The sequence below is a fragment of the Anopheles cruzii genome, chromosome X (assembly GCF_943734635.1).
Source record: "Anopheles cruzii chromosome X, idAnoCruzAS_RS32_06, whole genome shotgun sequence".
Lineage (NCBI taxonomy): Eukaryota > Metazoa > Arthropoda > Insecta > Diptera > Culicidae > Anopheles > Anopheles cruzii.
The window spans coordinates 6,969,059-6,984,220 of record NC_069143.1 but is presented as its reverse complement, the minus strand read 5'-3'; the positions used below and the strand labels follow the sequence as shown (position 1 = coordinate 6,984,220).

The 15,162-nt window shown below is 54.0% G+C and overlaps 1 protein-coding gene across 1 annotated transcript; it reads right to left on the bottom strand.

The window, feature by feature from the left end:
* Nucleotides 1-3,210: 3,210 nt before the first annotated feature.
* On the bottom strand, nt 3,211-14,597 carry LOC128268970 (Ca(2+)/calmodulin-responsive adenylate cyclase). The gene is made up of 12 exons (XM_053006331.1): nt 14,397-14,597; nt 13,932-14,285; nt 13,050-13,862; nt 12,639-12,935; nt 8,606-8,872; nt 8,330-8,527; nt 8,011-8,252; nt 7,579-7,933; nt 6,572-7,504; nt 4,482-6,511; nt 3,701-4,410; nt 3,211-3,629 (listed from the first exon to the last, which is right to left on the bottom strand). The coding sequence occupies exons 1-12, from the start codon at nt 14,595-14,597 to the stop codon at nt 3,343-3,345; spliced, it is 6,687 nt and encodes a 2,228-aa protein (XP_052862291.1). The 3' UTR covers nt 3,211-3,342.
* Nucleotides 14,598-15,162: the final 565 nt, after the last annotated feature.

The following is a 15,162-nucleotide window of genomic DNA, read 5'->3' as shown; positions in this document are numbered from 1 at the left end:
TTCGGGATGCTCGTCGGCCAATCGCACAGAACATCGAGAAATTGACATTGGGCTTAAAGTAGGAATTTCCATTGCTGGTGTTCCTTGTCACACACACACATAATCGTGGCCGTTTCTGCAAAACGCCTAGTAAGAAGTTGTACTGATGATAGCGATGAGCGACGGATGGGCGATGGCGAGGAGGGTGTGAGCGGATGCGTGATCCAGGGTGGTGGCTAGCCAAATGGGGTGAAGCGAATTGATGTCGTTGATACGGGCGGCGATGCAATATCAAATGAGATGCATGGTCAGCGAACCATTAGCAGTTCTGTTGCTGCACTGTATATGTATGTATATATATGTGCCGGTGTGTTTAGTAACACACATATCTATATGAGCTTATTGTGCTTTTGCATTTAACGGCTTTTATGTGTTTTTGTTTCGTATTGCAATTTACTAGAACATTGTTTGTTGTCGCTGCTTCTCATTATACATTCATCCACCGCGGTTTCTCTTTCTCACTCTACCCCTCTATTTCTTTCTCTCTATTTCTCCCTCTCTCTCTTCTCTTTCTCAATATATATCACTCTCCGCTTCAAATAGTATCCAAATTCCATCCTCTCACTCTCTGTCTCTCGCGCTCTGTCTTGCTAGCGTCTGGTATCAAGTATCAATAATATCAAGAGTGATTTCAAATGTGAGTTCAAAAATATAGATCTTCTTGTTTCATGTTGTATCAATAATCGTTAGCTGTATGCGTTTTATCTTGCTTCGTATTCCTCAATCATCCGTCGCTCTACTATATGTCAATGATATTCAAGAGTATTCGCCCGTTCTTTAGCGTAGTATGATAATTTAGCCGTTAAAGACACAATACAGTTAGATATTATCCCATCTAATCATTTGTTTCATCAATCAATCAGTTGATCCTTTTTAAAGCTTACATATTCTTCGTAGCATAATGTAGGGGATTCATATTGGTTTTAGTTGTAATTGTAAGTTTATCAAATCAAACACTCATCTGACCAAACCTTCACGCTCTGTCTATTCCAACGCGTGTGATGTTGCCAACATCCATGCCGGAACTTGCATCGTGTGCATCGAAACCATTGCTACCTCTCGGTTTTTTTTCCAGGAACCGAACAAGCCGTCACGAATCCTTCCAACCCGTTTGCTCTAGCCACACTCAACCAGCAGCAGCCGTGTCTGCCGTGACCGCGGCACCCATGGGCCCACTGCTACGGCAATTCCGTCCTTCCGTCCTTCATGCCTTCTCACTAATAGTGTCCAAATTGATGCCCCCTAGTATTGCCCCACACTAACGAAGAGGGGTGCGCGTAGGTGCATGATAACACGAAAAACAAACTCGCAAAGTATCACTCGGGTTGCGTGGTACGGCAGGAGCGGATGCACCCGGAAGAACGCGCACTCGCCGTTCCTTCGCGAAAACTTTAACGCAACAGGGAAGACGACACCGACGATAGGCAGCGCGGAATGCACTCTTCATTGTTCACGATTCACTTACTTAAACTACCCATAGACATAGATGCGGCCTACAAGCGCCTTACGCTGGTGCAACTATAACCGGAAACGAGAGAAAAGTCTCCGTTTTGAATCGGCTGCTCGGGCGCATTGGAACCCACCACAAAAAGACTTTGTTTCACAATCACTTTCTGCAATAGCAACTGCCCCTAGCACCGGAGGCTGCTTCGGGGTAGAAAACAAACAATAGGAGCATAATTTTTACATCAACTCCATCACTCCACTCGTCCTTACTGTGTAAGCGCGTGCACCAAAGGGCACCAGACATCCTGCAGCAGCAGCAGCAGCAGCAGCGGACTCAATGCTACGCCGGCCATCTCTAGCTCCCCGTCGCCCTGCTCTTTTGCGTTTCCAACTGCCTCCGTACCCTTTTAATTCCGTTTCTTCCTCCCTGCTAATTATGTCCTCGGCTCGTATTCCAAATTTTTTTTTGCAACATTTCGACTTGAAAAATGACGTAGACGCTTCATGATCGATTGGTCGATTCGTTTATATCACATCATTTGCTCAGCTTCCTTTCGGTTTCAAATTGTACAATTCTAAGGGTTTACGCGGTTACAATTACTGTTTACTGCTGCTGTGTCTTGAATATATTATTCCTCTCAGTCGAACGGCTGGCTCAGTATGTGCAGTAAAACGTCGAGCGCAGTAAAACGCTCGAACCGTTTCATTGCGCCTAGAAGTGCAACAGGGTAGAAAACAGGGTCTTATATGAGATACGTACGTACCGCGGGTACCGAAGAATGCGTTCCAATCCCATCTGCCGAGAACATGCGGCGGGTTTCGGCCAAAGCAAAACGGCCGGTTGGCGGAAGTTAGTGAACGGATGGGGGAAAACACGGAGGGGCAGAATCGTCCCACCACATCAGGGCGGGGGTTCACACCAAACGGAGATCCAGGGCTAATTACTTCTTATGGCACGGAACGGAAAAAAGGGCGCAAACGAACAGCAAACCTAGCACTAACTGAATCGTGGATTCATGGTCTACTCAGCGAATGCACTTATACGTCCCAACACGTTACAAACTAGATCTTAAGCTATGCTTCCGAAGCGAGATATTGTGTGAACGACAAACAATACGTGAGCTGGTGAGCCAGAGGCATATTGGCGTGGTAATGGAAAAACGTCAGCACCGTCGTGTTTCTGCACCATTCGTTGGTGTTTTCCTGCACACGCGCCTGGGCCTTATTCAACTCGTTTGTTGCGCGTCTTGTAATGTATCGTTGTTTCTTTCTCTATCTCCGCCTTCCGTTCTTGCAGAACAATTGCAACCGAAATTTCTTTTATACCTATAACATGCACACAAACAGTGCTGTTCTTGAAACGTAAGAGTAACGAACCGTAGAGAAAAGCAAATCATCATCAAATCATCACACACGCTGCTGAGGCGCTGTCATTTATGCGGTCGGACGAGCGCGGTAAACGAGACAGCTAGTAGTAGCCACCGCAAATGCACCAACGGGTTTGTTTCTGGCCGATAGAAAAGAAAAAGGCTACGAAATCGGTTCGTTTGTCCGCACCGGAACACTGGAGCCGCAGTGGCGGTCGGTCTACGGCCGGTCGGCCACCGTTTTCCAGTGACCGGCTCCGGCTCGCATTGGAGCCGGCCGCACCGGAGACGGTGGAGGAGTTGGTGGGGTCGGCGGGGTTGGTGTTGATGAGCATGGCGAAGTCAGTGCTGATGGCGTTGGCGGTGGTGGCGTTGGTGGTCGTCGTCGTGGTGGTGGTGGTGGCGACGGTGGCGGCTGGGGTGGCTCCGAGCCCTGCGGCACGGCGGTCCGAGGGTCCGTCGCAACCGAGGGCACCGCACCCCGAAGATCTCACCCAATCGGCCCGAACTTGCTGGAGATTTTGTGCGACGCGCTCACGATCGCCATCTCGTGCTTCGAGTCCAGCTCACAATCGTACAGACCGCTGAGCGAGTCGAGGCTCAGCAGCCGGCTGCTGGCACGGGACGAGATCGACGTATCGTCGACGTCGGGCGCATTGTACAGTGAGTTCACATCGGACAGGGCACCCTCGGCGTCCGTCAAGCCCGTCTCGTTGAGCAGCGAAATGTTCTCGAGCCCGGGCTCGTCGGTGATGTAGCCGGTGCTTTCGGCACCACCTGCAAAAAAGGGGCAAGGGTAAAGGGAATGCCGGGAAAGCGAAGGGCCAGTGGCTCCGCAACCGACTTACCGACTGCTTCCTCCCGGCACTCGTCATCGCTCCACTCGGACTGACTCTCGACGGGGTTCGAGTCCAGCGACTGGTGGTTGTGGAGCGAGCTGTGGCTGTTGTTGTGCTGGCTGCCGTTGTCCCGCTCGCCCCCGCGCCCGTGCCCCGAGCCGTACTTTAGCTCGTCCGTGATGTAGTTGCGGGCGGTGGACGCTCCGGCCACCGGGCCGCCGCCGCCGCCAGTCGCGTCCGAGCTGCTTGCCCGCCGTGCATTCCGGTTCGGCCGCGGGCGACCGGAGACCACGGCGCCACGGTGATGCTCCCGCCGTCGCTCGCCACTGTCGTTCTGCTGCTCTTCGTCGTACTCTCTCTCGTCCGTACTCTCGTCGTCATCCTCTTCCCCGCCCAGTTCCTCGTCTTCGTCGTCTTCTTCCTCCTCGTAGCCTCGCTCTTCGCCCGACAGCCGCATATCGGTATCATCGCCCGTCGCCTCCAGGCTGGACGATCTTTCGTTCGACTTGTTATTGTACTCGTTGAGATGGCGCTGGTGCAGCGGTTGTGACAGTGGATGGTGATGGTGATGGTGCTGCTGCTGCTGCTGCTGTGATGACAGTGGTTGAGGGAGGTGGTACGGATCCAGCTGCAATCGGGACTGCAACTCAGCCAACCGCTCGATGCCGTTCAGTTCGTAGTCGTGCAACACTTCACACGATTCCGTGTCGGAAGTTTGCCTGCGGAAGTAAAGCGAACACATAAAATATTCTCCTCGATACCGACTCCCCTCCCCACCCGTTCCACTTACATATGACTCGATTCCGATGGGTTTTTGTTGCGCGTCGCCTCCTTAATCGCCTCCAGTGTTCCCGGGTGCTTGGCGATGAGGATGCTGTTGACGTGCTTCTTGCGATCGAGCGGTTCGTCCTGAGGCTCGCCACTACCGCTTCCACCGTGGCTGTGGCTGCTCGCGGAAGACAGCCGTTCCAAGCTGCGCGACTGATACACATCCCAAGGCGATGCATTGTTGGCGGAGGTGGATGATGCGACGGCGGCGGTTGTTAGCACGGCTGCTGACGACGAACCCCCATCGCCGCCAATCGACGTGGGCGCCAGCATCGGACGTGACTGCGATTCGTTCATGCGCCGTTGTAGTTCGCGCTCGAACGGAGACTTTGGGAAGGCACCGGTAGAAGGCACCGGTCCCCCGGGACCACCGATCACACCAGCCGGCACCGGTGGCGCACCCTTCACGTGGTACTCGAAACTGTTGCACGATTCGCCTCGATTTTGCACCGACGAGGACTTCGTTTCGGCCGTCGTGCTGGCAAGCTCAAAGTCGTGCAGGTTGCCGAGCTCGACCGGGCTCAGCTTGGGCTCCAACGCTTGCGTTGGATCGACCTGGATGTCGCACGGGTACAGAAACTGGAGCGGGTTGTGCACGTTCGCGTTCGGTTGCGCGGTCACGTTCGGTCCACCCAGCACGGGCGACAGCGGACCGTCGCCGTCGAATTCTTCCCCCTCCTCGGTGGTCTTCGAGTAGCTCTCGTCGGACGAGCTGACTGAGGGCGAGTGGGGCCGCGAGCTGAGATCATCGGTTGATGACATTTCGCGACCCTCGTCAAACTCGGCCGGCAGCTTCGGTAGCGGCTTGATGTACTGTTTGAGCAGCGCGGCCGCCGCCACCTGTCGTTGGTGCTGCTGATGCTGATGGTGGGGGGCCTGTGGATACTGTGGATGTTGCTGATACTGTTGCCCCTGCTGCTGCGACTGGTGACGTACTGCCGACGACTGCGGTGGCGGTGTGGCGGTCTGTGGCGCTGCACCGCGCTGCGATGATACGATGCCGTAACCACCGGCACCGGCACCGTAGCACCCGCCACTGATGGCGTGCGGAAAGGCGGACAAGCCGGTCGCGTAGCGTGGCGGTTCGTACTTGGGAATCTGTTGAATCTGCTGGATCGGCTTGATGATCGCGTTCCCAACTACGTTGCCCCCGCCGACCGTTCCGCCGAGCAGTGGTTCGTTTTCCGCTGCACTAACGTACGCTCCCCGGTTGCTGGAATTGTGGCTAATACCGGCGTGCGGGTGCGGGTGCTGCTGCTGATGATGATTTCTGCCCTTGTGCCCATTGTTTGTATAATCTCTCTGCAGTAGCTGCTGCTGCTGCTGCTGCTGCTGATGCTGTTGGCGGTTGCTGAAACCATTCTCATCCAGATCGGTGACGTTCGGGTTTTCGATGATGTTAAAGTTCTCCCTACTGTTGTAGCTCGCAGGAAGAGGCATACCCTGCCCACCGCCGCCGGGTTGTGTCTGTGGCTGGCGGTACTGCGGCGGCGGTGGCGGCTGCGGCTGCTGCTGTCGATGGTGACGATGGTGATGGGCACCATTTTCGTTGCCACGCGTGGCGTAGTGGCCATTGCCGACGAAAGCGCCACCAGAAGCACTAATAAGGTCACTGTGGATGTTGTTATGCTGCTTGTAAGCACCTTTAGAGTGGTTAAAATGATGGTGTTGTTGTTGCTGCTGTTGTTGTGGTTGCTGTTGTTGCTGCTCCTGAGGTTGCTGGTAGTGGAAGAGATGCTTGGCCGCCGCCTGAGCCGCTTGCGCTTGCTGCAGTTGCTGCATCTGGTGAAGCTGTTGCTGTTGCTGCTGATGATGCAGCAGGTTGGGACTTTCGAGAAAGTTGTAGCTCTCCTTTTTGCTGCTGCTGTAACTACCACCATCGTGCGCGTGTTGCCATTTACCTCCCGCCTTGCTTCCACCACTGCCCAAGGTCGACTCTTGATCGGTGGTGGTGGTGGCGGTGGTGCGTTGCTTGAGATAGTAGCTCTGCGACTGCAGTAGCCCGGGCGGAAGATTGGGTTGCGAACTGGTCGCCGTCGCCGCCGCCGCCGCCGCTCCTGACGCTGCACTGTTATGTAGGTGGTGGTGTACCACGTGGTGTACCGTTTCGCCCGTATAATGATGCTGAACCGAGGACGTGCCTACGGAACGTTCTCTTGCCAGCGAACCGGCCGTACCACCGTTCATCGCTCCCATCAGCATAAGCTGCCCCGTGGCAGCAGAGCCCGCGCTGCCAGCCGCACCTCCCCCGACTGGCAATCCACCTGCTCCGGGTATAGAGGTCCCGGCTGAGCCAACCGTTGGCCCGTTGGCACTTCCCGGGCCACCGGTCACCGCCAGCTGCCCACCGAATAGGTGCTCGTTCTGCTCGCACAGAAAATACGTCACCATGTCACCTTTGCCCTTCACCTTGATCTGCCCGCGGCAGCGGAACTCGAAGTGCGATCCCTGCAGACTGTCGACCACCTCCTGGGTGACCTGCGTGTAGCCCGGTATCCCGGTTGAGTCCATGCGCGACGCCACGTTCACCGTGTTGCCCCAGATGTCGTACTGTGGCTTGCGCGCCCCTATCACACCGGCCACCACCGGGCCAATGTTGACGCCGACGCGCAGCATAAAGTTGTTGTACGAGTTCTCGTTGATGTTCTTGAGCGTGACGCGCATCGCCTTCACGAAGTCGACCAGCGCCATCATCAGCTTGCGCGTCGAGCCGGGCTCGGTCGGTAGCATCTTGTAGTCCGGTATTAGCCCGACGGCCGCCATGTACGTGCTGCCGACGGTTTTGATTTTATCGATCGCCAGGAAGCGCTCCTCGCACAGTAGCTCGTCGAAGTCGGCAATGATCTCGTTCAGCAGGCGCAAACACTCCACACCCTGGTTCGAGCCGTCGAGCTCGGTGTAGAATTCGTGAAAGTTTGGCACACTGCAGAAGATAACGCCCACCTTGCTGTAGCTCTGGTGATACAGATCCTGCCGCATCGTAGCCTACGACAAGAGAGTAGAGTCATGGGGAGTCGTTCTTAGAGAATGCCCCACAAACTGAAACCCCCGCCGCTTACCATGTTACTGCGCGTAAACTGGTTGTCGAGAAAGTGGGCGGCCACGTGCGACGGTAGGAGGTTGTACAGGATGCGCCGGTTGGACTGTTGCAGCACCGACATTTCCTTCTTCTCCTGCGACGCCTGCAGCTGCCACAGGAAGTCGAGCCGGGCCGTCCACTCGACCTGCCGCCCGTGCGCCAGGATCGCGATCATGAAGATCAAAATGCGCGCCACCGAGATCGTGTGCAGCGGGATTGCGGACTCCACGCGCTGGTCGTAGCAGTCGAAAATGTTAGCGTGCGATAGTTCGATGAACAGACAGTAGACCAGGCCCATCAGTGTGACCAGCACCGTTTTGATCAAAATGGGAAGCCTGCAAAAAGAAGAGAGCGCACCACGTGACAAGGAAGGACGACAGTATGGCAGGGAACTCGAGTGCACCGTACGTACCGTAGGAAGATGGAAACCGTCAGAAAGGAGTAGGCAGCGGACAGTGCGATGTACTGCGGGAGAGCACACTTCCGGTGGCTGTAGTTGTTCAGTGGCTGGCTGGACCACGCGCCCTGGTCGCCAACGGGGGAACCGGGGTCAGCCGACCTCAACAACAAGTCGTCGGCCGCGCCCGTCGATTCCACGTGTACGCTTTTGGTGGTGAAGTTCGTTGTGCACGGGTGATCTGACAAACAGGTGAACTAGAACGGGGGCGGGATACGGGATAGAAAATCAGATACCGCGCTGCCATCGCCCGCGTCTCCTTCGTCGTTCTTACCACGTTCACTTGGCCGACCGAGTAGAGTAGCACTATCGTGAAGATGGTGATGGCCAGCCGAAGCGAAAAGCTCTGCGACAAGTCCCAAAAGATCCACTTCAGCCGCACCGCCAGCAGCAACATCAAGATGGCGCTAATCCACACGAACGCGGTCAAGAAGAGCAGCAACAGGATGAGCGTCCGTGGCAGCGCCGATATCTGAAGAACGGGGAGAACAGAGCAGGTTAGTCAGTCAGTCAGTCCGTGATTGAAGTGCGAAGAATGCGCGCCTCTCACCTGCAAGCCGGCGCTCAGAATGAGCAACAGCAAGCTGCAGCCCATCGCGGTCGTAAAGCCGAGATCAAAATCCTGATGGTACTGGCGTTCCTTCTCCTTTTCGCGGAACTGCAGCGAGATGCGCTTCACGTGCACGGACTTTTCCCGATCGACACTGCGCGCCTCGATCGCCTGCGACAGGAACTTGTTGACGCGATTCGTGGGCTGATGGTAAACGCTCGAGTGACGCTTCTTGAACGGCCGTTTAAACTTATCCGTCACCTTGTTCTGCGGGTGGGTGTGTGTGTCATCGTCGTCACGCGCGAGAAGCGAGAAGATGTGTTCGAGGAACACCGTCGTGTCCCGCAAAAGAGAACAAAACCAACCAGATAGATTAGAGACATCGTCAACAGGTACCAGACAGCGCTGGAAAGTGCACTCCACAGAACCAGCCCCCCACAGGTGGAGAGAAGGGGTATCCAAAAAGGTTACTCTGAAAAAGGCCGTGCAAAAGAACATGCTCTCAGTACCGCGGGGGATGGGGCGCGCAACCTTTTTCGAGTGGATGTTTAGTAGTCACGGTACAGCAGCACAGCGTGCGTATTGAAGCTCCAGTGCCTTGTTCCCTCCGGTTTTTTTTTTCATCAGGTCCAATGCAAAGATGGTGGATGGAACTCGGCACCACAAGTGTGCGCACCAAGACCCTTACCTTTAGCACGCTTCTCTCGTTGCGTAGAAGCTAGATGCATTGCACAGGACACATTGACTAGGCTTACAAGACCCGAAACCCGACTACACCAAACCAGAACACTAACACTACAACCTACAATGATGCGACGGCAAGATTGCTGTGGCAAGCGCGGGCACGATTAGCGACATGAGTGCGACCAATTATTAGCACCAACAGCACCAAAAACTGCGCTTAAACTGTTACATGTTTTAGAGCTCCACCCGCTTCGGGAAATGGCGAGGAAGAGCAACGGGTGAAAAGTTGATGGCGCATCCATTCGGTTACACACCACGCCAAACAAAACATGATGTTGTTAAGTGCGCGCGCGCTGATCTAATGATCTTCGGTTCGGGCATCCGTGGAAACACGGGCCGACCGAAACTTGCGACCAAATGAGAGTCAAAAGTACAAGCAAAACCACAAACAGAAAACATACAGAATAAGCAGATGTCGGGGGGAGGGAAAGAAAGAAGGAAACAAAACGGTCCACCACGACAGATGAACGCTCGAGTAGAAAATGAACACAAAATATATATCGAAAAGCGAAATGTACTACTGTGGGCAAAAAACAAGCGGAAATCGGTTATCTTCGGTAAGTGAAGGGCGTGGTGCATTATGAATTCCTTCCAACCGGTCTTCCAATCGTCAACAAAGAAATGCGTTTACGTCAAATGCTGTGCATCATCAAAACAGACCACATTTGTGGAGAGACTTGATTCACGAAGAAGCACCACAAACTCGATACGCCTGATTTAGGACAATGTGACTTAAAAACAAAAACTTAGTTATAAACCAATTCCCGTTAGTTTTTGCCCACAGCTGATTTTTAGTACTGGTACACCGATACACGCACTGAAATGGGACAACAGAAGGAAAAACATACGAAGAAACACCAAGCCACAGCACAGAAATGTTCGTCGAAAGGATGCGCTGCTAGCTCCAACAGAACTGGACCCAATGCAGAACCGGTGACCCCGTCCCAGCCGGCAGTTCGGGGCTGTGAGGTACGCTTTTTTATATTCATTTTGAAAACAGAAAGTCCATCCAATCAACCAGGGGCCCAATAGTGGTCAGTTTTGTCAAAGCCTCCGGCAGCGCGGGTGTCCGGTTGTTGGGGTTAAAGCAAGGGTGAATCAAACGAGGAAGAAAACTCAAGATGAGAACCGGTAACAAATGAGTTAAACTCAACAACAGCAGGAGAGACAGAGAGAGAGAGAGAGTTAAGAAGAAAAGATAAAAAAAACAAATTGAACAAAAGACGTTCTCTACTCGTTTGGCACTAACTAGCGAAAGTAGAAGAAGAAATAGATAGTAGCGTCCTCACTTTTGACGTGCCCGTCTCCAACTCGCACGACGAATCGCTAACTCCGGTGAGCCCGGCACCAGCAGGCTTGGATTGGCCAGCAACCGGATACGGACTGGCGTGTAAGATGCGCTGCAAGTGTAACACCTACGTGGGGACACCGAATGGAAGAGGGTAGGAGACGATGGGCGACAGCAATCGTGTCGATCGTTACTGAAATGCTTGATTGATCTTGCTTGATTCCACAAAATCACAGACCAGCATTAGTGACGGAACTAGTTTGTTTTGGCTACCGAAACAAAGTTTGATTTCAACATGTAAAAACAGATTTATAAATACGGACCGGTCCGTTCATCTCAGATTTAAAGCAAAGATTTTATGAATTGCGAGGACAAAACTTGAACATCATAATCCTCGAGGCACTGTATGACTATTGGTGTCTTGTGCCTGAGCTACGACTGCGTCGAATGGCTAGCAGAGAGTTTTGCCACCTTACGAAGCTGAGATTAATGTCTTATGAATTCCTCGTTCGCGTTCCTCAGCACATTCCTCCGCGCACATCAGTGCTCATAAATAACTGAATTACAGCTCTAGTTGCTTCAACACTGAGCAGAACGAAGGAAATAGAGGTGAAAACCCGAAAAAATCTATTTCGAAAACATCAAACAAACTTTGTTTCGCACCACTCAAATTCACCTATGGCAACGAAACGAAGCTCTGTAGAGTTTAAATCAAAATGGTTTTTAGTTGTCATATTTATACTCTTAGGACCACGAATTACTAAACATCGTAAAAGAGCGATTTGAAGAGAAGAAATTATAGATAGGCAACCGATTCGTGTTGCTGGTCTGTGCTTTAGTGGAGATGGAGAAATGTTTGGTCGGCAACGGTCAATGCGAAACCTTCCGCGATGCACCGTTACGAACACTTCCAAAGCATGAATGGGGCGTATGGGTAGGTCAGGAGCAACTGAGCAACGTTTAGATTTGGATCCTTCTTTTCCAACACACTAGTGTATCAATCCTAGCAAACCTAGTACCAATAGATTGCAGGCGATGAAAGTAGTAATGGCGAGAGTGAATGAGATTTGCAGAGACACTAGTAGTTTGTTTGCCAATTTACCGAATTGTTTGTCTAAATGGGAGAAGACGAACGGTGAACCTAATGGCTACATGTAACAAGTGATCTCCAAGTGAGTCTACCTTGCGAAGCACGCTCTGGCATGTCTCTAGCATGACTAGTGGCTGGACTAAGCAAACATGACAGCGCAAACACACAGTGGCTAACGGTGAATGACGTCGCGGGGCATGATCAAAATGAATGGAAGGCGAAGGATTTTCCGAACTTTTGGCAGACGCCAGCTTGTTTGTTTCAAGGAACCTGCTGTATACGATTGGGTGCAAAATGTGGGAATGGAAGAGAGAGAGAGAGAGAGAGAGAAAGAGAGAGAGAGAAATGGGGAGGGCCGAAAACCCGAGCCTACCGGATCCTAAAATTAAAAAAAGAGAAAAGAAAACCAATAAACTAAATACAGTATGTACAGCCGTTGGGAGTAGCAGCAGGGCGTGTAATGTGAAAAACAAAACCGAAGCACTAAACGCTTATCGCTAACGTCGCACCAAACATGTGGAGTAGTGCATTCGGTTTTAGGCACGAATCACACATTCGCTGGGGGGCCACCGATACGCCCCTCGAAGCAGGCGTATAACATTGAAGAGGTCCTGGAGACCGTTACATCGAAAGACAACAAAGGTACGGAACCGAACACACCACATGTACAACAGTGACATACAACACACACACACACACACACACACACGAGGATAGTTCTATTACCGAGCCGGGTCGAGGTACCATGAGCCTGTCTCCTCTTGGCCCGCGCCGCCCCCTCGCCCTTTTCTACTAGACAAGACAAACACAGACCGGCTTGATCTCCCCACACACCCCACCCCGCTTTCGTTGGATGCCTTTCGCGAAGCACAGGAGGCGGTATCAAGACAGCGGCCGATCTCGGCAATTACCTTTCGGGCGTTTTTGTCCAAAAACAATCCACCGCCGGCGCCGTTGGAGCTACTGGTGGCACCGGCGCCCCCCGCGCCACTGCATCCTGGGCCACCGCCGACGGCCCCTGCGCTGGTGCTGGGATACGGCGATCCACCGCCACCGCCGGTGGCCATGTGCGAGAAGGGCACCGGTACCGAGTATTTGATTGTGTGCAGGAGCTGCACCACCACGTTCGAGACGTTCCGGAACGACAGCTTGCGTCGGTTGGCTGCCCCCAGTGCCGAGCGGACACCGAGCGTGTTGAGCATCAGAGGCTACAAAAGAAAAAGCGACGGAAAGGCGAAAGGAAGAAGAAGCTACACGGACACGGATCAAACACGGACACGGAGATCGGAGCAAAAGCGAACAATGCTCGACCGTCCGCCTACCTTCCGTCGGTGCGCCGGTGGGACGATGAAGTACGTGTCGATCTGGTTGTCGCGCAAGTACGCGTCCCGGGTGTCGCCGTAGCCCGCCTCCACCTCGTACTCGCCGCCGAGCGCGTCGAGGGTGGCGCGTGTCACGTGGACCCGGCCCGGCTCGCCGCCGCTCTCCATGTGGTTCGCGAGCGTTACGTCGTTCGACCAAACGTCGAACTGCCACTTGCGCAGCCCCAGCACCCCGCAGAGCACGCGCCCCGAGTGGATGCCGACGCGCATGTTCAGGAACACGTCCGTCTGCTCGACGACCGACGCGATCGCGTCGATCATGTCCAGGCCCATCTCGACGGCGCAGCGCGCGTGATCGGCCCGCGGGTCCGGGATGCCCGACACGCAGTAGTAGCAGTCGCCGAGGATTTTGATGCGCAGACAGTGGTTATCGTGCGCCAGCTGGTCGAACCGCCCGAACAGCTCGTTCAGCAGCCGCACCAGCTCCTGGGCGCTGCACTGCGACGCCAGCACCGTGAAGCCGACGATGTCGGCGAACAGGATGCTCACGTTCTCGTGCTTCTGGATGTAGATCTTGTGAAACTGGCCCTCGACCGGCGACAGGATGTCATTTTTCATCTCCATCGCGACGTGCTGCGGCAGCACCGACAGCAGCAGGCGCTCCAGCTTCTCGTTCTCGTCCTCCATCTCGAGGCGGGCGGCGATGCAGTTGCGCGTATCGAGGAAGGCACGCCGCTGGGCCCGTTCCATCATCACGTTCACCACGAAGCCGGCCACGTTCACGCCAACGAAGATAACGATGTTGGCCGCCAGCTAAAACCGAAGCGTAAGGCGTTAGTAGGTTCATCGCTCAAAGGCGCGCAATGTCACGTTACGGCCTACCTGCTGGTACGCAAGGTACTGGAAGTTGCCGATGTAGATGTTGTACCCGGTGAGCCCGACGTGGATCGACGGCAGGATCAGCCCGAACAGGGCCGCCTCCCAGATCTGCAGCGGCATCATGGCGTACGCGAGGAAGATCACGAACACGATCTGCCACACGCCCTCGGCCATCACCTCGCGCGTGTCGACCGGAAACACGATGCCGACCGTCGGCATCGAGATGAAGCAGAACGCGGCGGTAAAGAACAGGATCCCGTAGCACAGGTACGGTAGGCGCGAGTCCCGTATCAGCCGAAACTGCAGCAACCCCAGCACGATCGTGAACAGCAAGCACATGAACGTGTTGAACACGTTCTGAAGGGCGTCGGTGACACGCATTCGGGAAAGAAAAAACGGGAAAGGTTAGTATTCAGTCAGAGTTGGGCTGGCTGGCTGCCTGGCAGCTTGTACGATCTTCCGGCTTACGTGTAGCGTGGGAGCCTGGTTGTAACCGAGACTGAGACCGCCCATCACACCGCACAGGATCACCACCAGGGCGACGACGCCGGTCACGGAGAAGCGCTGCAGTTTGAGCGTGTACCGCTGGTACAGGCTCTCGAGCTCGTTGTTCTCGAACCGCAGCTTGTTCCACGGCCGGCCACGGGCCGCGTGCACCGCGTGATCCATCTCTGCCCGGACCCGGTGCTGCTTCAGGTGTCTGTGTGTGTGTGTGTGTCGCTGTTAGGTCAGTTTCGTCGAAGCCGGCTATAATCCGATTCAGCCTCTCTCTTTCGTGCGAGCCTCTCTCTTTCGTGCGAGCCTCTCTTTATCGCTCAGTTTCGTGCCGTCTCTAGCTGTCCGCTACTTCGCCACTGGAAAGAAAAAGCAACGAGCAGCTCGATCAGTAACAGTATGGAAGGGGCCTCTCGGAGGGATCGATAAATCGTTTAAACAAAACAGACAGACAGCTTAAACCACTGCTACTGGCGGATTTACTGACATGCATTGCATAACCTAGGATCACACTCTGGCCAACCGTGAGCCATCAAGCGTACAAATCGGTCGGCTGGGCCGGTCGTGTTGGCATTTTGTGCTTTCGTATAATCAGCCTTAGGCGAGAGCTGCTGCCGGCAGAACTCGCTGTAGATCTTAAAATTTAAATTTTTAAATTAATTTAAATATTAAATAAATTAGAAAATCCGGATCCGGAAACGGGGGGCCGTTGAGGACAAAACCCTGCGGGAAGTGCGAA

What these genes read in the sequence shown, in the direction of transcription:
- LOC128268970 (XM_053006331.1), bottom strand. Translation starts at nt 14,597, where the DNA reads ATGGATCACGCGGTGCACGCGGCCCGTGGCCGGCCGTGGAACAAGCTG. An exon ending in ACCAGGCTCCCACGCTACAC is followed by an intron (nt 14,286 to 14,396) that starts GTAAGCCGGAAG and finishes GACGCCCTTCAG; the next exon opens with AACGTGTTCAACACGTTCAT. An exon ending in CGGTCGGCCAAGTGAACGTG is followed by an intron (nt 8,253 to 8,329) that starts GTAAGAACGACG and finishes CCCCCGTTCTAG; the next exon opens with TTCACCTGTTTGTCAGATCA.